The 23,582-nt window shown below is 45.7% G+C and overlaps 1 protein-coding gene across 1 annotated transcript in view; it reads right to left on the bottom strand.

Moving 5' to 3' along the window:
* Positions 1 to 23,582, bottom strand: part of SARDH (sarcosine dehydrogenase) — a 741,717-nt gene that overhangs the window by 697,948 nt on the left and 20,187 nt on the right. Inside the window, exon 2 of the mRNA XM_078641957.1 lies at positions 1,149 to 1,470. Within this exon, the coding sequence (XP_078498083.1) occupies positions 1,149 to 1,470 (322 nt within the window). The remainder of the gene's footprint in view (positions 1 to 1,148; positions 1,471 to 23,582) is intronic.

Here is a 23,582-nt window from a genome sequence, read left to right as displayed (position 1 = left end):
GTGCACTAGGAATTTTTCACGTATCTAAACGGGCCCCTACACACAGACGCTTTGTGTCCTTGGCGCTGCTCCTGGCGAACAGATGTATAGCTATGCACTGGCGAGCCCCGGAGGGTCCCCCCGTAGCGGCATGGATAGGGGCAGTTTGTAAATGGGCGGCGGCCGAAGTAGACCACATCCGAGAAGAGGAGGCCAAGGGAGCGCGTAAACACCCCATCTCTATGGAATGGGCCATGCTCCTACATGGCTTCCGGCAGGCCACACGCGCAGATGCCCCGCCTACACCTACGCCCCCTCCCCCCTCCCACCCGCCCGAGTAAACCCAAATCACTGGCTACCACTGTCATCCTCATCACCTGAGCCGAGCCCGGTATACCGCGCCCCCCACTGACTCAACCCCCCCCCATGCTGACCGCCCCGCAACCCCCATGCTCGAATAGGTTCCGCCCCCTGACCGCTCTACCCCACTGCGAATGAATAATGCGGACCCCCAGCTACCCGCTGCCCGACATCTTCTCTCCCTGTAACGCTCTTGCTACCGCCTACATGCTCCCCCCCACAGTTCCGTACCCCCAGTTCCCAGGCACCGCCACTTTGTGAACTGCTAGGACCCAGACCCGATATCCCCCACAGCTGGGACCCACATATCTCTGGTTCATCTCCGTTCCCTACACAGAGTTTAGTGTCTGTGTCCTACCTTGATTATTTGTTTGAACGGTCTGTGATGCTCAGTGGATGAAATGCCATATTAACTAGATTTTGTTACAAACAAAAGAAAAGTTGCGTGAACTGCTGGACGCGGCTGAATGTTGACGCCGCGCCAACAGATTCTCTCTTTGTTTCATACCTGCTGATGCAACAATAAAAACACGTTTAAAAAAAAATGCAGGGGGTTCTTAACAACCTAATGCTCTGTTTGGAGAGAAAACAAATTTGTGAAAACGATAATTTCTGCATCATCTGCCCACATGAAATTTCCCCACTTGATTTGTGCATTTCCAGTGATGGATAAAGGGTTGAAACCACTGCTTAAATCACGGCAAATTCTCTAGGGCCATCGCTGGATTAAATGTTAACCTCCTCTGAAAGTAAGACCATGTTGCCCCTTAGCCTCTTCTACAAAGGAGCCCTCCCAAGGCCCTCCATACCTGCTGTATGCCAAGTGGTCCCTGATGTCAGACGGTCCCTCTCCAATAGGACTACGTTCTTGACTCCAAGCTTCGCTAGATGGTAGGTCGTTTGGCATCCTAGACTACCCCCACCAATCACAACCACCTCTGCAGATTTGGGGAGCGCCTTGGTTGGCCCTTTGGCTTCAGTGCTTTCTTCTTTTAGAGTTTTGGTGTACGGGACGCTCTTCTCAGATGTCTGGATCACACTAGTACTGCAGTATCGGACGTTTCGCCTCAGCGCAGGTGTCCTGTAGGAAACAGCTTTTATAAAAGCCTGTCTCAGGGGGGACATAATGATCTGAAACAACAAAAGGGATGTGAAGTAGGAATATTCAGGGGAAAGCACACCAGGTAAAGAAAACATTTTACAGAGGATATTAGTTAAAAAGAAATAGCCACAGCCACTCAGTTACAATGTATTATTCGATTTTTACATGAAATTAAAGCATGTTCTCTCAAAAAAGAGAGCTACCTACATTAACTGTTAGGCAATTCCACCCAATAGATGCAGTTTGTAAAACAATATATAGATGTGTGTATTTCAGAGAAGAAAAAAAGAGATAGGTTTTTCTTTTAGGCAGGACGGATGTAGCATAGATCCGGTTTCATTTAGTCCCATTAACTCCTCTATTCCCCTTATGTTACTTTTCAACTTTTTTCATTTCTTTAGGGTGTTCTGATGGAATAATGGTAAATCTTCAAATCGTTTCAAAATATTCCCTACATATTGAACATACACCGTCATCCTAGGAGTGGAATACATTGCTTCTCCCACGACACATTAGGGAAATATATGCTTACAAAATAACAAATACTTACATCTGTTGCCATGTTTAAGAGGGAGCTAAAAATAGTAGGAAATGGGGCATGGTTCACAATGTCTAGGACAGGACTAACTCCTGTCAGGTGTTCCAGCAATGTACAATTACTTTGCTCCAAGAAAATGTTCACACTTGGTTTTCAGTGGACCTTATTTCCAGGTGTGTCTGTAAGGCCTCGCTTAGACTCATCCGTGGGATGCAGGAGCCGAGGATTCAACTTTCAACCACAAAAGCAGCATCTGTTCCATCTGTTCACAGCAGCTGTGGGTGTGTATGCTCCCCATCTTCAGAAAGAAGGCAAGCACTGATTCTTTTTGGTAAGCAAATGAAAAATATATCCACCTTAAATAAACCCTGTGTCCTATTTATACATGGATGGTTGATCATTGCCTAATGGCAGCTCAACCTGCTTAGATCACATATTAATTCACGTAGACACTCGCCTCATTAACTGCAGGGCCTTGTGTGAACCTTGTCATATACGGGTAAAACGTAGTGACCTGGAGAATGTCTCAACTCCACCCATAAAACACACTTATCCAAAGCAGAATGCTTCACAGCACTGTGGTTAACAATCTTTCACCATCCAGATGAGAATTCAAGACTAATCCAATCCCTTTCACAGACCACCTAGAAGTACTTAAAGGAGTTTTAGCACCATTGCTTGAAGGATACAAAACCAGGGCTAACGCCAACTCCCAGGTTAATGAGACTATGGCAAAACAGCAGATAGTTGTTGTTCCCAACTCACTAAAGACGCAGATCTTGCCCTTTTCCAATCAAGGTAGAGACAGAAGTTCTGCAGATGTGACACAGCCCTCCGGGACATTTGAATTTTGCGTACTCCCAAACACACTAGTCCTACAAGACTAACACGCCCCAATGTCGGGCACTCCATAGCATTTATTGGTTATTGGCTTTACAATTGCAGACAAGGTGGATCGTCTTCATGTGCAAGTAATCTATCAGTGCTGTACAATTATTCATTCACGCTTTGGACAAGGGGAAGAACGGCTTCCCTGTACAGAGAAGATGCAACTTTCGCGCTACCACCTGGTTTGTTTATAAATGTTTTCTATATAAATTATGGTGGGAGCAGTGTCTTCTTCCTGGATGGGGATGATAAAAGCAGATTAAGAGTGAGACATTTTTGAGCACACGGTTGAGAGCTCTGCCACCTTGTTGGAATTTATTGCTGGTTGCTGGGCAAACTTAGTGGTGGGAACCCAAAGGTAGACTTGTTTTTTTAGCTTTAGAGCATGAACAACGGCTGACGGCATTAGAGTGCTGAATATTAGGCCAGTGGCGTAGCAAGGTCAGGTGGGACCCAGTGCGGTAAATTTCCTGTCACCCCCGGCTTTACAAAATGGCAACAATATGTGTTTAAAACACATATTTTTGCCATTTTGTCACCCCCCTCAGTGATGACACCCGGGGCGGCCCGCACCCACCGCACCCCTCTTCCTATGCCACTGAATTAAGCATGGAGTGGCGGGTTAAATCATTTTCCCAGAATAACAGGAGGTTGAGCAGAGGTAGTGATTCAAACTGGGTTCTGCAGTTCAAGTCATCAGCTCTAGCGGCTAGCACATACCTCAGTGATGGTTCACATGACTGTTGGTATTTAATACCAGTATGTTAAGTGCACCAGGCAGAAACCATTATAGTGTAACTTTTCCGAGAAGTGCAGCCAGTACAGGCTATGTTGTAAGGTACCAATGGGACACCTTCATATGGCTCGAATGACCAGCCATGATGCTTGATGTTGCACCAGTTGAGAATTATGTGTTGTAAAAGTATTCAAGATTAGGAGACAATCACCTAGCATAGTCAGGATGTGTACTCCATAGCGCGCTCTCTCTTCGGTGTATGGGAAGAAAGAAGGTGTGCATCTTGCTGAGAAGAATACTTATGCACCGGGTTTCGATTTTCTCGAGGTACCCAGTTAACTCATTCGCTAATATCTCTGGTATCAATTTCTTCAATTCCGATCTCCGTATTAAATGTAATGGGACCAGTATCGCCAGTGGCAGTGGAGCCATTTTCAGAGTGACTGTTGAAAATGAGCAACGCCAATCAGCACGAGTGGTAAGAGTGTGGTATGTGTCGGATGGTTCATTTTAGAACACACCATAGTAAATATATTACTAATGCATGGTATGGTAGCGCACTGTCATTTACAAACAGCACATTTTCCATTGAAATGACCACTAAATGTGCACTTGTACTGGAAAACCTATACTGCGCACAAAGGATAATCTGCAGTAATCCGTTTTCAGTGACTATTTATCATTCACACATCACCAAGTAAAGTGTCTAGCTTTGTTTTGATGCTATTAAAATCTTTTTTTCCATCACACTGCAGAATTGCAAAATAAAATGCCTCATTTATGCTTTAACTCCTAATATTTTGAAATATTAGTAGAGTTCATTTACAGGTATTTAAGTTTTGTTGCGAGTTAGAAAACAATTGACATCCTTCAGCCTCTCTTTTCACACTCCCTGTACCCCAGTAAGAATGTCACTGAGTTCACGTTCAAAAATCCGCTCACTCTGCAGTTAGAGAAAGAAAACTAGACATCAGTCTCCATGTTAAAAGAATAAACAGCAATTTGTTAAAATATATCACCTGACATTTTACCTCTTTGAGAAAAAAAAAATTAAATGCATCTTTATTGATCAATCAGATTCTGAACTCCAGAATGGTTGTTTTGGGGGAGCTGCAGTACCCCAGCACCTGGACTTTCAGCACCTGCGAGTATCTCTGCGCAAAAGGAGAACAAATAAATGAAAATAGAGTACAAATCCTTTCCATTCCATGGGTTTCCTTGGTCACGCATCCATCAGTAGGATTATTTGTACTTCCTTGGACGGTTCACGAGGCTCCTCAATCAAAGCCTGCTTGGATGCTAAGACACTGGGAACCATACAGGGACACTGTACATAGAAAGGTGGAAATATGTTAATCTGGAGGACATTGAATTTTTTTAAGTTGAACCCTTTCATGTATCTTCTGCAGCCATTTCAGAAATGTTCTGTGGTTTCTAAAATGTATCTGTTGGACTTGGCCCTGCTGGCAGGTTCTCCCTGAAAGTTTTTGTCTTTGCCTAGCCTGTTCCTTTAACCTGGTGTTGGCGATGGTAGGCCTCTGCGCACTTTTTCACTGTGGTCCCGTGTAAAGTGTGTGCGCTCTCTGTGTATGTGTGGTGAGAGTGGCCTGCCCTCCCATAGGAATGCATGGGGATAGGTGTGCCCATGGTAGTTCCTGATGTGTGGGGAGTGCAGGGTCGAGTTTGGTATGTGCAAACTCGTGAGATTAAATGCTGCGCGATGATGTGTGCAGATTTATTGTGTCTAGTGGAGAAGTGCTACTTCTAGAAGTTGGCATGTCTGTGCAGTAAATGTGAATTGACTGTCTGGCTTGTGATTGGCTGGAGCTGGCTGGTGTGCCTGGCTCCAGGAGTCAGGATGGGTCTGCCCGGTGGTGAATGGGGGGGGTGATCAACATGTTGATGGGAGGGAGGAGTGCACCTGGGACCTGAATAGGGCTGGGCCTTCCCTCCACAATGCTGGCTCCACCCCCTGTGGTGTGTCTGATGTCCCTGACCCATCCTGTGAATAGGCAGAGGGGCTGAGCAAAACAAAGTGCTTAAGAACCAGTTGCATCTGGTTCGACCCTTGTGTGCACCTTGTTAACAAAGGATTTCTATGTATAACAAGCATTGGCATTGCCAATAGGTCTCGCTTGTGGGACCTTATAAGTATTTAGTTATGCAGCACAATATCATTAGTGCAACAACATCAACTGTTGCATGCCTAAACACTTATAAGGTACAAGGTTTAGCCGTGCAACAGCTGATGTTGTTGCACCAAGGATATTGTGCTGCAAAACTAAATACTTATAAAGTCCCACAAGCGAGACCTATTGGTAATGCCAATGCTTGTTTTGTTTGTTTGCAGTGGGAAGAGGCTCAGAGGAGCTGGGTGTTGGGGATGTAAACAAATGGTGTAAAAATGCATTTGGTTGGAAGAGTAACAGAGAAGGGGGGCAGGGATGTGAATGGGCAAGCAGCAGATGGCGAGGAAAGACCAAATCCAGAATTGCAGAGCACACAAACTGCCCCTGAGGTGAAGTGTGGCATAGCGCGGTGGAAAAGGCATGCAGAGCGAGCAGCGAACCGTTGATTTATTGTCACGAAGAAACTAGAGTGCTGCGTAGGAAATAAATCGATGTCACAAGCGGAAGTGGATAACAAGCCAGAGTGAGCAGTGAGGCGTTATTTTATGTCACGCTGTAAGGAGAGTGCAGTGTGAGAAAAGACTTGGTGCCTTAAGCGCTGGAGAGGAACGGGACAGAGCGAACAGCAGGCAAGTGAAAAGGGAAGCGGAGCGAGCTGCGAGCTGTTCTTTTGAAGTCACGCATTGAGGAGAGTGCTGCGCATGAAAAGTCTCAGTGGCTGATTTGACTATTAATTAAAGCAGTGTGGTTAACAGCAAATGTGTAAAGACTAACCAGACGTTGAGAGCCAAATAAAGTAAAGTAAAACAACCTACTTACAGTAGAAGCTCACTCTGGACGGCAGGTAATACTCTGAAGACAAGGACGCGAAAACAATAAAAAAAAAAAAAAAAAAAGACGCGAGTGGTGCGCGCGCAAGAGCGGCCGGGAAACTGAAAGTACGGCCCATGAATAATTAGGGGAGGAGAAGCCTCAGAGCGCACGCTGGGCGAAGCCCTTTGATGTGCTGTGCGGCGGCCGTTAAAAAAAATGCAATTAGGAGGGAGGGAGGCTGATGCGCGTGCTTGTTTGATCACGTGAACTTAAACAAAACCGCACAAACGAAACCCTTGGTTTCACGAGCATTTCGAGGACATGAATTCTCGCTCCGCTCAATGCGCTTGCACGCATTGATAGGTCGCGAGACCTAAAAAGGGGCCCCATGAAAAATGTTCTTGTTCCTGACTTGAATCTACCAGGGGCATGCTGCTGCTGGGGCCCAGGGGAAGGCATGCCTCCCTGGGCCCTGCCCAGCCCCTGGATGCTGGAGGACTCTTTGGGGATCCCTCTGCCTTGTCTGGGATGACTGGGGGACTTTTCCTTGCCCTGGGACCCTTTTTGCTTTGCCTTTAAAGTCTCCAGGACTTTGCTGCACCTTTTAGTGCCCTGGGAGCGCTGTGTGCATACTTCTTGTTAACCCCTGATCTTGAGGGAGCCTACCCTTCACTGCTGCATTTATAATGGAAGCGCGAGTGCCCACCCCGCCTATTTTAAATGAGTAATCTTGCAGGTGCCCACCCTGCATTGTGTTTGCTCGTGGGTATTTGATGCGCAGGTGCCCACCCTGCGTCTTCGTTTTTGTTTCATAATTGCAGCGTGTGCCCACCCCGCTTATTGACGTCCAGAGCGGGTGCCCACCCCACTTCCACATTATTTTTGATTTCGAGGGTGCCTACCCCTCAGTTTTGTGCTGCTGAAATTGCCCCGGGAGTCCCGCCGCGGCTGCCCCGGAAGTCAGGCAAGGTTGCCTGTGACGGGGGCGGGGTCGCGGCAGGACCGGAAAAGGAAACTGGCCAGGTGAAGGCCTCCCGCGGCTCCCGTGAGCAGATTAGAGCACCGGGCCGCCAGCAGAAAACCGCACAAATATTGCGGGCTACCATGACCAGGAGGGAGCCCCGGAAAAAGGAATTTGCCCAGAGCCTTGCAGGCTCCACCTTAAGTCCCGGTCCCGAGATGGGGGACCGGGTGAAGACTGGCGCATGGAGACGGCGGGGCTCCCATGATGGGAGAGAGCCCCGCCAGCGCCACAGCCGATTTCCTGCGGGTGGGGCACATTGCCGGTGCCTGCCCCGTCGCTTCTACAAGAAGAGGGAGCCTCCCACGACAGAGCCGGTGGGTAGGGCTCCGGTGGAGGGGAGGGGGGAGGAAGACGACGGATGTGGTGGAAGTAGGGCACAGAGTCAGAGCGGCCCCGGGTGCTCAGTGGGCCGCTCCAACAGCGGGGCATGTTTCTTTCAAAGAGCCCAGAGTGGATCCCGCATCGGCCTCATTCAGTCTAGAGCCCAGATGGCTCCCCCAATTGGCCACCCCTGTGTTCCCGGGCCCCGGCTTTATTATGATTCCAGAGCCAATTCTTCCCCTCGAGAGGCCCCATCATTTAAGGAGCCAGTGTGGTCCCTGGGGATAGTTGATCTTAGAGCCAGAGGGCTCCAACGTGTTGGCGCAAATTGTCCTAAAGGGCCAGTGAGGGCCCATGCCGCAGTTTATTTCCCAGCTGCCCAGCAAGTACTGGGCAGCTGCACCGTTTAAGACTTTTCCTTTCAGGGGATATGTGTTCTTTTGGACTCAGGAGTGAGGCGCACACCTTTGCCCTACCTTGGCCTTCCACAGCTGCGCGGCACTTACTGCCAGCTGCAGCGTGTAGGCCCTGTTATGATTCTCAGCTGCCCAGCAAGTAGTGGGCAGCTGCAATGTTTAGGTTTGCGCACAGGGCGCACCCCTGACTGGTGCTGCATTGGCAGCGTGCCCTGCCATTCTGGACACAGGGCATTTGATCCCCTTCTTGGATGGCCAGTTGGCCAGGGGGGTGGTATGTGGATAGGGCTCATGGCCCTAATGTGATTTATGTGCTCTAAATGTGGTGCTAGGAAATGTAATGCGTTTAATATGTTTTACACACCTTGTGTTTTATACGCCTCAACTGTGGTTTATGATTTTGAGGTTTTGTAGCATATCATGGGTTATGCTAGTGAAGTTATCTTTCACTATGATTTACGCCCCTAATGTGAGTTGTACTTAGGAGGTAGGGTCTAATGTGTTTAGACTAGTGAGAGATTGCATAATGTGTTTATGCTGGTGAGGTTTGCGCAGGATGTAATTCGCGCCTGATGTGACTGGGCATAATGTAAAGTTATGTTACAGGTTGAGGTGGAGTACAGTGATTACCAGTGGCTACTGGTTGTAGGTTTATGATCTATTTTTACTTGTACCAATTTTTGCTAAGTGTTGATCCTGACAGTGGCCCACGTGGCCCTGTCCTGTGTAAATAATCCCTTGTGAATATTGCCCTTGCCAGTTGGCACAATGTATATTGTGTGATTGCTATCTGATGTGTTTTGAGAATACAAAGGCTATTTTTATATAACCTTGTGTGGAGTTCCTTTTGTAGTGTGCCTGGGATGTTGTTGCTGTGTGCGTGCGCAAACGCTTTACACATTGCCTCCGGGATAAGCCCGACTGCTCGTGCCAAGCGACCAAGGGAGTGAGCAGGGCTTATATTTGGCGTGCAACTCCCTTGCCCTGACTAGAGTGGTGGTTTCTGCCTGGCTTTGGCGCAAGCCTTAGCCAACCAGAAATCCCATTTCTAACAGTATCACACAGAGGGTCTACAGCTGCTGAAGCTACAAATACTTCATCTGGTACTCCACCTGAAGTCTTCTCATAGAGTGCTTTCTCCTAAAAACTTCAGATGTGGTATACCTCATGCAGTACTCCGCTTCGATGACGCGTTTCGGTACAAGTGACAAACATCATCCAGGATTGTGTGTCTATTAATTTGATGTTCATTTTGTGACAATTCTAATCCATTTATACTGGATATCTCAAGCTGCGCATCAGTCAAATAAAAGGTTGGTTAAGGCAATCCCACTGAACTGCTTGCTGGTGACAACCTTGTAGGATTGGTAAACCATGCGGCCTACATCATCCATGAGAATAATCGATTTCTGTAATTAGTCATTTTATTATGTCAGTTATTGTGGCTTTCGGGTACAGCTGGCTCAACCATTGTCTCCTCCATCCTGCTATCCGTAGAGGTGGCCACTTTTAAAGAGGTATGAGCAGTGGAAGAGCCTGACAACTGTGCAGTTGAAAGCTTGGCTAGACTTTTGGTATTATGCCTAAGGCAGTGGCGGTCCGTCCATTATGGGCGTTGGGGTGTTGCCCCCCTCCCCCCCAAACTCAGCCCGTCTTTGAAGTGAAGTGAATCAGTTCAAAGACGCCGAGGGCTCGGAGAAGAACTCAACTGTCTGCATGACGCCAGACCGCCCTGAAGGGGTGGGCGGTCTGCCGTCATTTGTCATATCACGTCACGTCACCAGGCCAGGCCCAGGGGCATGCAGCACCACAAGTGCGCATGAGTGCAGACGGAGGGCGAATTTTCGCACCGTGTCCACTCATGCGCACTTGTGTTTTTGTTTGGTTGCAGCATTCCCATTAGGAGCCCTTCGGCCTCCTAATGGGCGTGCTGCGGGCGAGAAGGCCTGTGCCCCCCCTGGCGCCAGGATTGGCCGAGAGGTGCTGTGAGCCTGTGACGTGACGTGAGGGGAGCAGAGCAGAGCCCAGAGGTGGCGCGGACCGGAACCGGCAGCAATGTAAGGTAAGAGTGTGTGTGTGTTTTTCTTTTATTTGAAAGTGTTTTGTGCGAGCGTGCGTGTATGCATGAATGTTTGGTGGTGAGTGTTCTTGTGAATGGATGTGTATGCATGTGTGAAATTGAATACATTTCTTTGAGTGTTGCCTGTTGTGTATGTGTGTGTTGTCTGCCAGAGTCCACCCCTGAGGCTGCGTCCATGCTCGGAGATTAGAAGACTGGGAGGAAGGGGGGGGAGAAGCACGTGGATGGCCAGGGCGAGCAGGGCATTAGGAACTAGTCTTTGGGTACCACCGGCATGTACACAGACCAGTACCTCTGGCGTATTGTACGTCACCAAGATGAATTCAAGTATGCAGTCCGTCACTTTTTGTATACTCCAGAGACTGTAAGAAGCAGTTACTCCATCTAAGGTTTCAATAGCTAAGATAGACAATTCAGTATGTTTAATGATGGAGAGTCTGACACAAGGCTTCTGCAGCTATGCCCCTCTCGCCATTTGCAATAGACTTTTCATGCAGAAGACGAAGAGGACAAGCTGGTACAGTCCTTTGTTGTTAGGCACCCTTCAGAGTCATTCTGGGTGGGTATTAGCAGAGCTCCGATCTCAATCAGCCCCTTTGCAGTCAAGCGGTATTTCTCAGGGCAGCCTCTCACAGCTTCCGAACCAATCATTTCTCCCAGCAAGAGCAGGCAGGTTCTGAACTCACGAGAGAGCCTACCTCCCTTTGGTCAGGGATCAGCAATGCAGGCTTTTTTAGCTTCATTCTGGAGTTTGTCTGCCCCTACTGCTTAAGAAGCCACAGCCAAAGGTCATATCCTGTCATTAAACTGGTGTACAAAACTCCTTGCAGTAGAAAAGAGAAATGATTATCTCGGTCACAAGCCAGCTTTAATGCAGAAACAGTGGCAACTGTGGTCACTCACATCAGCATGTCACTCTAATTATTTCACCCTTGCCACCAGTGAGCTGGGAGGGATCTTGTTTGATCTATTCCACACTCTTCCAGCATCCCCTTATAACCTAACCTTTCACGTCTATTACAGTTTGCTGATTCAAAAAAATCTTTCAAAACTATGATTCAAGCAAAATGTATATTTCTGAAGGATTGAATACATTAGGCCCTCTATTGTTGCAATGACATTTTTCAAGTGTTGAAAAATTATCAGAATACCCTTCCTCCACACTCACTCTTTTGTTTGCTCAAAAAGCCACCTAATTCATCCACTTCCTCATGGCAAGATTGACAAAATATATAAATATTCCTCTTCCATTTCTACAATTTCCTCTTTACCACGTATATGGTACTGGAATATTGCGGCCTACATATCATAAGGCAAAGAAATTTAGTACTAAATATTTTTTTTACAAAAATATTGCCTTGTTCACAGTCAATAACAAACACATCTGTGGCGAAAGGGGCAATACCCAAGACAGCCCACATTCTCTAACCATTATTAGATTACCAACGGTTCTGAAACTTGTTAAGTAGTGTTCATAATTGTTCATCTTTGAACCATAATACACAGTTTTCTGTTATCTAGTTTATGTATATATATATATATATTTAGGTATATTTATTTATGCAATGCAAATTTGAGGTTATTACCACAGTATAGCAAAATTGAAACAAAAACCACTGGTAAATACTCACAGATTGCTTGTAGCAATGTATTTTCCCATGGAAACAACATTCCTAATAGTCAGAAAGAGTGGCTCGCCAATGTGATTTTAACTTACCGCACAAATTTAACACCTTGAATCTTGGTGTTTGTTAAATACCTTTTGCTAAAACAAATACACAGGGACAGAAATATGCCATGCCATAAATTATACTTCCAGACGTGCAGAGTATACTATGCTATTTACCATCATTGTTGAGGGGCATCATAAACCACTAGAGCTTTAATTTCTCAGAGTCATGGTGTGTGTGTGTATGTGTGTTTTACTGAAAGTTTCAGAGAATATGAAACCGAAAGATCCCTGACATTCGCAAGCAAGCTACAGTCGCAGAATATGGCCCTTGGATAGGCCAAGTCCCCAAACTCCATGGGCAAACATCCCCCACTACACATCTGCATGAAACGGGATATTCTTGCAATATGTTGAATCTGGTAACTGCACAATTTCATGCAGATTCATTAATTAATCCCTAAATTATTAATGATGAAACTTTTTTTAAACCCCATTTATTGTTGTTGTCCTTTGATGGACCTGCTTTAAACGTGAAATACCAAAAAAAAGTGAAACCTGCTAAATGTCTGCCATATTTTGTGTGGATTTATCAAACTGTGCCAAATGTTTTGCAAATGAACACTTCATTGACTGCTCAATTAAATGTGCCTGCCTCAACAGACCTTTGAAACTGAAAACACCAAGTGTAAGCTGAATATGCTAAGCATCTACCTCATTTCATGCAGGTCTGACAAACAGTGCGGGAGAAGTGTGGCTCAGGGGTTAGAGGCAGCAGACCCGGAAGCTGAGATCGGTCCTGGACCAGGGTTCAATTCCCCGCCTCGGCGGGTCTTGGGCTAAAAATTCCACGGACTTGATAATTCTCGCTCCGGTGCCTCCTCGACTCACGGGTTCACACTCTGCGACTCTGGGCAATAGCTTGCTTAATCTCCACAACGGCCCCTCGCGGTGGGATGCCTGACTTTCACCTTGTGGATACCCTGCTATCTCACAGGGGAATACCAGGAAGGGTTCCCTAAGCAAGCGCCGGGACACCCACTGCGGGTAGCTGTGCGCTATATAAGCTCAATTACATTTACATTTACATTTACATTTACATTTACAGTGCCAGCGTGACAACCAATTCAAATGTTATTTTACTCTTCCTATTAATTTGCCCAACTCCCCTATATTGGAGCTACACAAAACCTGAAATACCTGCATTTGAGTGTAACCTGCTCACTGTTTGCTGCATTTACCACACATTGAGCAAACAGAGCCAAAGTTATTACTAGCAAATGAAAATCGTATTGCCCCCTTTTAATTTGACCCCCTAATCCCTCAACCCCATTAGATTGGCACAACAATTGACATACTAAAAAAGACTAATTCTTCTACATTTTCTCCATATTTTGTGCAGATTTATCACCCAGTGCCAAATTATTAGCAAATTAACACTTTCTATACCCCCCCTTCTTAACGGAGCACCCCCTTGATGGAGCTCCATGTCTTTGAAAACCCAAGAGTAGGCTTAGTAAGCTAAGTGTCTGGTAAATTTCATGCATATTTGTCAAGCAACTGTCTAGATATACTAGTGTTTATCCTTTAGAGCCTACTCTAGTCTGCACCTTTTTAAACCCTAATATCTCAACACTATTGCACATATTTACACCCAACCACAAAAATACCCATTTTTAATAAATATCTTCATTTATGCCAAGTTTGCCATAATTCCTTTCAGTGGTTGGTGTTGTAGTGATGGGCAACATTTCCTATAGGGGCTAAAATGGGAAAACACATCTTTTTTAGCCCCACCTACCTTTTTTTCCTCCTGCACAGAATAGCCTGAGAACTCGCACACCAGACCCTAGGATCATGCTCTAATTTCTTGGATGCTTGAACTTGTGCTACGTTACGCTACATGGGTCTTGTTAAGCACCTGTCTCAACCAATAAGAGAACCTTGGCACAAATCAGAGCATGGACAGTAAACATCAGGTATCATTAATGGATTGGGCCAGACAAAAGATAAAGTTTTAATATTTCCTAAATCACAGGTGATGAGAGAAGCACCTGCTTGGCACATGCATAGAGAGTTCTAGAGCCTTATGTCAAGATGAGGCAATGCACCTTCTAGTGTCACGTAAGGATGTGGCCCCCCTTTGAACCTGCGTGCCTTCATTTGAACACACAAAAAGTAATAAATCCACCAACATTGGGCACTTGTTTACATCTCATGTTGAAATCATTAGGGATGTTGGATGAGAGGTATAATTAACACGACAGATGTAATTGCTTGAAAATGTTTTGGCACTGAATGCCACGTGTCTGCTCTGGGCGAGGCGCGGTCTCACCCAGGTCAGCTGCAGGACCTCGCTGCCTCCCAAGCATAAGTGGCATTGTCACACCTGGGGAAGGGCCATGCAATGACATAATAAAAAGGTAGCAGTAAGGAATGTGGATTCATGGGTGGTGAAAGAGCAGAGGTGTGACGGCAGCAGGACTCTCACACGCCACAGTTGAGAAAGTGGTTCCGTAGTGCACATCACACTTTCTGACTGCACAGGGCTGCGCTGCTCGTGGACGTCTGGCTGGCTCGTCCCCTCAGACGGGGCCAGACCGAGGTCCTTCCGAGCAGAAATAGAGAGAACTGGGCAGCCCCGGCCCCTCCTCTCTCCCACACTCCTGACAATGTTACCTGCGGTGACATCATGGCGCGGGGCGGGCCTGCTGCACAGTTTGTGTGTACTCTATACCTCACTTCCTAGCTGCCATAGCATGAACAGATACATTACGGACCAGGAACTGGGAGCCAGACGTGTCCTGGCCCCTGGATAGCCGCTGCAGGCGTGTTTTCAGGTGGGGTGTCAGCAGCTTTGTGTTTCCTCTTGCAGTGCATGGCTCTCCTCCTGCACAGCCAGCACCCGGAGCCCGGCACCAGGAGGCTGCACTCCAGGTAAGGCAGCCCTGTACCGCTTTCTGCTGTGTGCCTGGGTCTTCCGGTGATCGCGAGGTGCCCTGCGGCACATCATAGCAGCGCATGCGGTTTTGCGGTCGTGAGTCACGTTGCATTCTGGTACTTGTAGTGACACCCACCCACAAGAGCCAAAATGTAAATCAGACGTCCACGACTAAATGACCTACTGAGAACAACTTAAGATTTCTGAGCGCCTTGATTATTAAGCTATTCATTCCGGCACAAGGGGTTGTCGGAAAGCACGAGTATAGGTACTGAACGTTGCTGTGTGACTGGGATGGTAATGGATCCTCGAATAGTGTGCTCATGTTTTTTCCCTGATTCTCTCATTAGTACAAGAGGAGGGGCGTGGAGTACCACATTGAGATAGTGCCACTGTAGCCCAGTGGGGCAATGCACACATGTATGGATGGACAGCTGCGTGCTTGTATGAATGAATGGCTCTTGTGTGCATGGGTGATTCAGTAGATGGATGGATGGGTGGGGGTTAAGCTGGAAGAACATGAGCAATCTCTTGTGCACTGTCCACATTCTGAATAATGAAATGTTAACATGTCTGCTGAGCATCAGTATTGCATGAGCTGTAGCTTGCTGCATTTAAAGGGTCAATAAACAGAAGTTGCTGCTTGTCACCCAAATAAATACCAGGAAGGTCTTGGAGAAACTCTGGAGATACTTGAACGAGTTGGAGGTCTTCAGACACACACAATCTCTAGTCTTCCTATGATACAATCCATTTGAGCATCTGTCAAGCTTTAGCTCATGTCAGTGGTAAGCAGATAATAGTATTCTCCCACATCATAATAGGAGCTGTTTGTCTGGTGCTACACACGCCATGTAGTGATGTAGACCACTCTCCTTCCCAACTCATCAGCCTTCTCTGATCCATTAGATAAAATGCACCTCAGCTCCTCGTCCTTTCACTTATACCATAAACCAATCCTGTGGCAATACCATCCATTGGTATATACTGCACCAGTCACTAGCTGTATGTATTCAGGCAGAGTATTACTACAAATACCAGGACACTTGTATTAACCTTCCTGCTTTCTCAAATTTGCTTGAAAATGCACCATTTTCCCACTATTTTTTCAAAATTTTCTCGGGAGGAAAATCCCCCGAACCCTCCATAGGGGGTTCGGGCTCACTCGCTACGCTCGCTCGCTACGTGCGGTATGATTATCAGTTTCCGCCTCACCACTTTCAAATGTCACCAGCCGCCACTGGCCTGAGGGCATTTTCACACTTCGAAAACTACATAATGGATATTTCAGACTTTCACCTCTAGGGTCAAATTCTCTTTCATCCGAGGGTGAAGATTCTCTAACGGCCCTTATAAATTCTAATCTCAGAGCATCCCTAATTAACTCACCTAGAAATCATGAGAGCTAGGTTTCTTCCTTCCGTTTTTGTCTATGTACGATCAACTGAAAATTATGTATTGCTTTGAATAGTAGCCCTAACATTACTCAAATTAGTGCATTGCCCTAGTGTGTGTTAAGGGACATCCAATACTGTTCCAATGCAACCATTTATGGTTTTTGACACAACACACTATCTGCTAAAAATGGTAGGGAGGGCTTTGATAGATATATATATATATATATATATATATATATATATATATATATATATTTATTACCGACTGGCGGTCGCCAGTAGGTATATATAGTTAGGATTTTTTCTCTATGGGATTTTTGAAAATTCTATGTCTAATAACTTTGGCGTTTGTGGACGGAATTGGCTGAAATTTTCAGGAAAATGGAACATTTTGTTTCTGAGCAGCCCCTGGAAATTTGGGGGGGGGGGTTCGTCAAGGGGGGCCGAGAAAAAAGGGGGGTCCCAAAACGTGTTTTTAACATTGAGTTTTCCATAGGGCGGTTGGCCTCACTTTTAGCCCGAACGGCTGAATGGATTTGCCCGAAACTTGGCAAAATTGTAGGGACTGGTAGCCCGATGTGCCTTTGCTAGGTCTCAATATATGTGCTCCAGTGGATTTTGAGAAATTAACGTTCAAAAAAAGATATATATCTGTAACAGCGCTCCGCTTCGCGTACTTTTCGCGTTACGGAGCTTTGCGAAGCTGATTGGTTCTCCGGCGTCTGTAAACATTCCAAACAGTCCGTAGCGGCCGCCATCTTGTCTCTCGGTAGGATCGAGACTCAAGAGGAGGCCAAAGCGAAGGGGCAAATGACCATAAGGGGGCATAGTAGATCCTCCTTGACCTCTTAGGTTTGATGTGGAGGTTTTAAAAGGGCCCCGCGGGGCAAAAAAAAAAATAATAATAATAATCGAACGGCTGAATGGATTTGTACGAAACTTGGCAAAATTGTAGGGACTGGTAGCCCGATGTGCCTTTGCTAGGTCTCAATATATGTGCTCCAGTGGATTTTGAGAAATTAACGTTCAAAAAAAGATATATATCTGTAACAGCGCAGCTGTTGCTAACACCAGTTAGCGACCGCTAGTAGGAGATAGCGACCATCTTGGGCTCCACTTTGCATGTCAGTGATATTTATCACTAATGACATGCAAAGTGGGCATGCCAAGATGTTAGCGACTGGAAACAGTCGCTAACATCGCTATCTCCTATTACCAACTTTTGGAGATATTCGCGCTAAGCGCGAATATCTCCAAAAAGTAACACCTGCCCTGAGCAGTTCTTAGCCATGTTATCCAATGGGAGGTGGATAACATGGCTAAGAGCATTAGCTCGGTAATGCATGAATATCGCTGACTTTTGAGCGATATTAATGCATTGCGGTCGTTTTTCATCGCATTTGCGATAAACCTTGATAATAGCAAGGTTTATCTGCGATAATTTTCTGACGATGCTTAGCGGTAAAAAATTCGTTGCTAAGCATCGTTAGGGATAAATATCGCTTAACTTTGGTAATATGCCCGAACGTCTGTTAACGTTCGATTCGAAGGAAATCAGGAAGTGTTCAAAAACATTGTCTGCGCCATCTTGCCTTTTTTCAAATGCCACACTTTTGTCGTGCAAGGCAGCCATTTTAGATGCCTTGACCAGACCCACTCTCTGCACGCTGTCGATCCGTAGCATGGCTCCCCACCCTCGCAAGCATCTCCCCCAGGCACTGGTCACCCCCGCTCTCTGTCTCATGCATGGGCAATAAACCTCCCCCCATCTGCGCTGCTCTTCCCTGAGAATCACACCCTGTGCCCGCCCGACACCTCCCTTTCGCCCTATTCACTAACGCACCCTCTGACACTCCTTTTCCTCTGTGTCCGATTGTCCAGGCCGGTCCTAGGCTATCAGCTAGCCCTGCAGATGTAGTTTATGGCCCCAGCTGTAAAGAATCACCCCTCTTCAAAGGAGTTATAGTAGATCAAGGCCCACACCCGATGAGATCCGTCACAGCACACGCGTTCCTACTATCTGAAAACCATCCTGTATTGTGATTGGGGAGGGGACTGAGCCTGAAGCGGAAGATTCCAGGGATGACTCTTTGTACATCAAAGTTTTTACAATTATGTGTCACATTAAAAAATATATAGCACTCCAACAAAGTAGTAAGATTATAAAACTTTAATAACTTATAAATATATACAACAAAACCAAAACAGTAAAAACATTTAAACATTTTTAGGGAAAAACAACGAAGTAGCGGTCGGCTGTGCGAATAGTCCCAACGCAGCACAACGTCCAGATCTCTGGACAGCACCCAGGTGATGTTGCCTGGGTGCCGCACTGATTTCGGTATCCGGCGTGGGGCGTCGCGGGGGGTGGGTCATCAGTAGCAAACTGTTGTGCGAATAGTTCCAAGACAGCAGAACGATGGCACCAAGGCGATGTCCAGTAAGTTGCCGCCCTCCAAATAACGGCGTGGGGCGCCCCGGGGGGGGGGGGGGAGGGGGGGGGGAGCGGCGTGAACGGTGCCGTTTCAGTTGCCATTCTGTCAGCTTTTGGTCCACTGTGTCAAAAGCCGCAATTCAGCTGAGTTGCGCCCACTCTTGCGGTGCAGCGATAGGCGGCTGTCACAGGACTCTCAAAATGGCGGCAGGCTCTTTCCTTTTTGGGCCTGGTCCACTGAAATGGCCCTGGGACACCTTGGAAATCGCACGCTTGTCTTGTAGGTCTTGGACCCCATTCTCAAAAGCGTCCCCTCCGCCTTGAGGATTCAACAAAAGTTTTGGGGGCCCCCCGACTCCTGCAGGCTTCTGGTGGGGAGCGGCTGCCATGATTGCTCGTGGAATGACCACGACGGAGCCAGGAGATGGTGGTGCTTTCATGTTGACGCCAGCTTCAGTCTGAAACATCCAGAAACAAGGTGGGGCTTTCATCGTTTGGGAAAAAAAAAAGTTTTCATCCAATGAAAAGTGTTGTTTTTAGGTCATATGATCAAGCCTTCCATCATTAGGAAACCAAAAGTAAAATGAACCAATGAAAAGTTTTATAAACAAGTCACATGACCTGTTATGCGGCTTAGGGTATAAAATGCGGAGAAAATACGTTGGCACGTGAGGCGGCGTCAGTAGCGGACCGATGTGCGAATAGGGCCAAAGGCAGCGCAACAATATTTTCTGATTTGAAGACACCACAAGGCGCTGAGATGCCAAGATCCGGATGGCACCGAGGTAGTGTCTAGGTTGCCGCACTGGTGTGGCCATCCTACAATGCTGAAAGTCGGTGTGGGGCGCCCCGTTGGCCTGTGAGATGGCGTCAGTAGCAGACCGATGTGCGAATGGGGCCAAAGGCAGCGCAACAATATTTTCTGAATAGAAGACACCACAAGGCGCTGAGATGCCAAGATCCGGATGGCACCGAGGTGGTGTCTAGCAAGTTGCCGTACTGGTGTGGCCATCCTACAATCTATTGATATTAAGTTGTGATGTGTTATTGATTACTGTACTATTGAAAGTTCGAATTAACGTCACCCATGGTACTTGCCCGCAAATGTATATCTAGATAATTTTATTGTAACTGGCCCTGTCGTATTTTAATTATAAAATGTACGTCCACCGATTCCGCAACTGTTAGACACCTTAGTTCTTGCAACCTAATGGCCCGCCCGTTACGTTCCTCTACAGTGTAAATGTCTCCTCATCATATACGATTATAGTTTGCTCCGTGGCCGGCGCACGTGGTTATAGGCCCGTATTTGTATACTGACATTTTCACAATAAAGGTTTTTAAAAGAAAACATGGTAGTAGTATTTACATTGGTAAAGTTTTTAATAATAGTCACTGTTTTAGAATCAGTAAAAGGCAAGTGAAATAAAGCAGACCAATTACATGAAGGGTAAAAGGTATAATACGCAGGAACGCAGTAAAGATAAATGGTCAAGGGCTGTTGTGTTTTCTACTCCTGCAACATAAAGTGATCGATAAGAATCTCATATTCAAGCGTATCGGCGACTAAGACAGCAGGTCGACCCTCTTTTGCTCAATGGCTCCGTCATGGGACGAAGAAACGCCCTTTTTCTCGAAAAAAGAATATATTTTACTTGCAGGACAGTTGTAAATTTTCCGGGAAAGTACATTAGCCTGGAACATTATAACATATATGTTTAAGAAAAAATAATGTTCGGAAGTAATAAAAAGCGTAATTTTTAGGTCATATGACCAAGCCTTTCATCATTAGAATAAGAAAAGTAAAATGAACCAATGAAAAGTTTTATTAACAAGTCACATGACCTGTTATGCTTACGTTACGCGCTGCGCGTCGCGCCCCGGATCACTTCCGGATGCGCTAACGCGGCGCGTCATATGACGCATTACGCGACAACGCAGGTCCAGAATATAGTCGAAATGTCTCCACCAACCAGCGGTCGGAACACAACCCCTTTCAGCAGGCTAAATAGTTCTGTTAAATGACAACAGAAGGGACAGGCAACAAGAACCATCAGTCAAAGAGGGGAGGGCTAGTTCTTCTCTACCGGGTTACGTTGGGGCGCTACCGGAACTGATCGAATTGGTAGTCTACAGTGTTTCTGGATGTTTCAGACTGAAGCTGGGGTTAGCATAAGAGCACCACCATTTCGTAGCTCCGTCGTGGCCATTCCGCGAGCAATCATGGCAGCTGCTCTTTATCGTTATTTTGGGCGGGGTGGGTGGCGGAGTCGAGCTGTATTGCAGCCATCATGGTGTGGAGTTTAGTTCATCTCACTAGTTTCGTATTTGTCATGAGGGGTTGTTCCTAATGTTTCTATTTTAGCGAGGTCAAAAAGAGATCCCATTAGTGGCCTACTGATTTTGCTCGATTCCTTATGTTTTTTTACACGATTTTTCGTTATCTGCAAAGACTAAACAGAGTATTGCTACTCTGTGTTTGTTTGTAAATAGAGAATGAACCAAAGAGAACCAATTCTAAAACAGTAAATGCTTGGATAACAATAAATCAAATGGAGAGAGAAGCAGGCACGACGTATTACAACGGGGGCAAAGGCCTGCGTTAACTACCTTTCACTATCTGCAAAGAGAGAGTACTCCTAATAGAAATGAGGGGGGGCAGCATTCAAAGCAGATCAGTGTGCATAAACACGAAAATGTTTTTACTTACCACGTACTTGACATTCGACAGCTTATGATATTTGCTATTAAAAAAACATTGAAATTCACTGAAAAAACCATAGGTTATAGACCATATATAGTTAGGAATTAGCATTTACAAAACCTTGAAAATTCACTGAAAAAACCATAGGTTATAGACCATATATAGTTAGGAATTAGCATTTAAAAAACCTTATTTTACTCACACAAAACCATTGAAATTCCATATATAGTTAGTTGCACTAACTATATATCGCGCACCCGCAATCCACTGCTGATCATGTCACATATTACATCATTCATGACATGGTCAGTGACATCACTGATGACATCACTGATGACATCTCAAATGACATCACTGATGACATCACTGATGACATCTCATTTGACATCATTCTTGTGCTAATACGATAAACCTCTTCAGACTCTAATATAACCTTAGATACACTCAGTGTATACAGACACTCACACACTGTCACTCATCCATGGAGTTACTCACACACCTAGTCAGTCATGCAAAGAAACAATCTCACCTCCATTTCTTCAACTATACAGTTATATACACCTTACTTATTCAAACATATACTAACACATATTTACTCTCTTATACAATCCCCGATACAAGTTCACAATGATCCATACAACCACTCACACATTCAGTGGCTCTCATGCACAGTTATTTATATATGCCAACTCTCACATGTACTGTGTTTTACATATGTACTTACTATGACATGTAGCATTGAGATATCCATTCACTCATCAATACACTCATGCACACAGTCAACTGCCCATGTAGCTGTTTCCACATGCACTCTTGAACTCATACACCTAGTGAATCAACTGCTCACACATCTATGCACAGAGTCACACACCTCCCAGCCACCCCCACACAAACTCAATCTCCCATACAAATACTTGGGCAACCAATCAATAACACATATAGCCTCTCGTATAGCTAATGATCAACACATGCAGCAGTTTACATCACAACAGACATAATGATGCACAAATTAAGACAGTTTAGTCACTAACCCATGCATTCAGTGAGACACATTTAATCACTCACTCATACAGTCAGTCACGCACCTACTAAATCCTTCATCCAGACACTTATACATCCACTCATTCTTCAATATGTAAGACATATTTTAACTTTACAGAAACATACAGTCACTGGATGTTGTCATCAGTGATGTCATCAGTGATGTCATTTGAGATGTCATCAGTGATGTCACTGACCATGTCATGAATGATGTAATATGTGACATCATCAGCAGTGGATTGCGGGTGCGCGATATATAGTTAGTGCAACTAACTATATATGGAATTTCAATGGTTTTGTGTGAGTAAAATAAGGTTTTTTAAATGCTAATTCCTAACTATATATGGTCTATAACCTATGGTTTTTTCAGTGAATTTTCAAGGTTTTGTAAATGCTAATTCCTAACTATATATGGTCTATAACCTATGGTTTTTTCAGTGAATATATATATATATATATATTACCTACTGGCGGTCGCCAGTAGGTATATATAGTTAGGATTTTTTCTCTATGGGATTTTTGAAAATTCTATGTCTAATAACTTTGGCGTTTGTGGACGGAATTGGCTGAAATTTTCAGGAAAATGGAACATTTTGTTTCTGAGCAGCCCCTGGAAATTTGGGGGGGGGGTTCGTCAAGGGGGGGCTGAGAAAAAAGGGGGGTCCCAAAACGTGTTTTTAACATTGAGTTTTCCATAGGGCGGTTGGCCTCACTTTTAGCCCGAACGGCTGAATGGATTTGCACGAAACTTGGCAAAATTGTAGGGACTGGTAGCCCGATGTGCCTTTGCTAGGTCTCAATATATGTGCTCCAGTGGATTTTGAGAAATTAACGTTCAAAAAAAGATATATATCTGTAACAGCGGACCGGGCAGCGCTCCAGTTCGCGTACTTTTCGCGGTACGGAGCTTTGTGAAGCGAAGCTGATTGGTTCTCCGGCGTCTGTAAACATTCCAAACAGTCCGTAGCGGCCGCCATCTTGTTTCTCGGTAGGATCGAGAGACAAGAGGA

Source organism: Lissotriton helveticus, chromosome 5_1 (genome assembly GCF_964261635.1).
Source record: "Lissotriton helveticus chromosome 5_1, aLisHel1.1, whole genome shotgun sequence".
NCBI lineage: Eukaryota > Metazoa > Chordata > Amphibia > Caudata > Salamandridae > Lissotriton > Lissotriton helveticus.
Note: the sequence above shows the minus strand (reverse complement) of the source record. Positions and strands in the feature narration are given on the sequence as shown.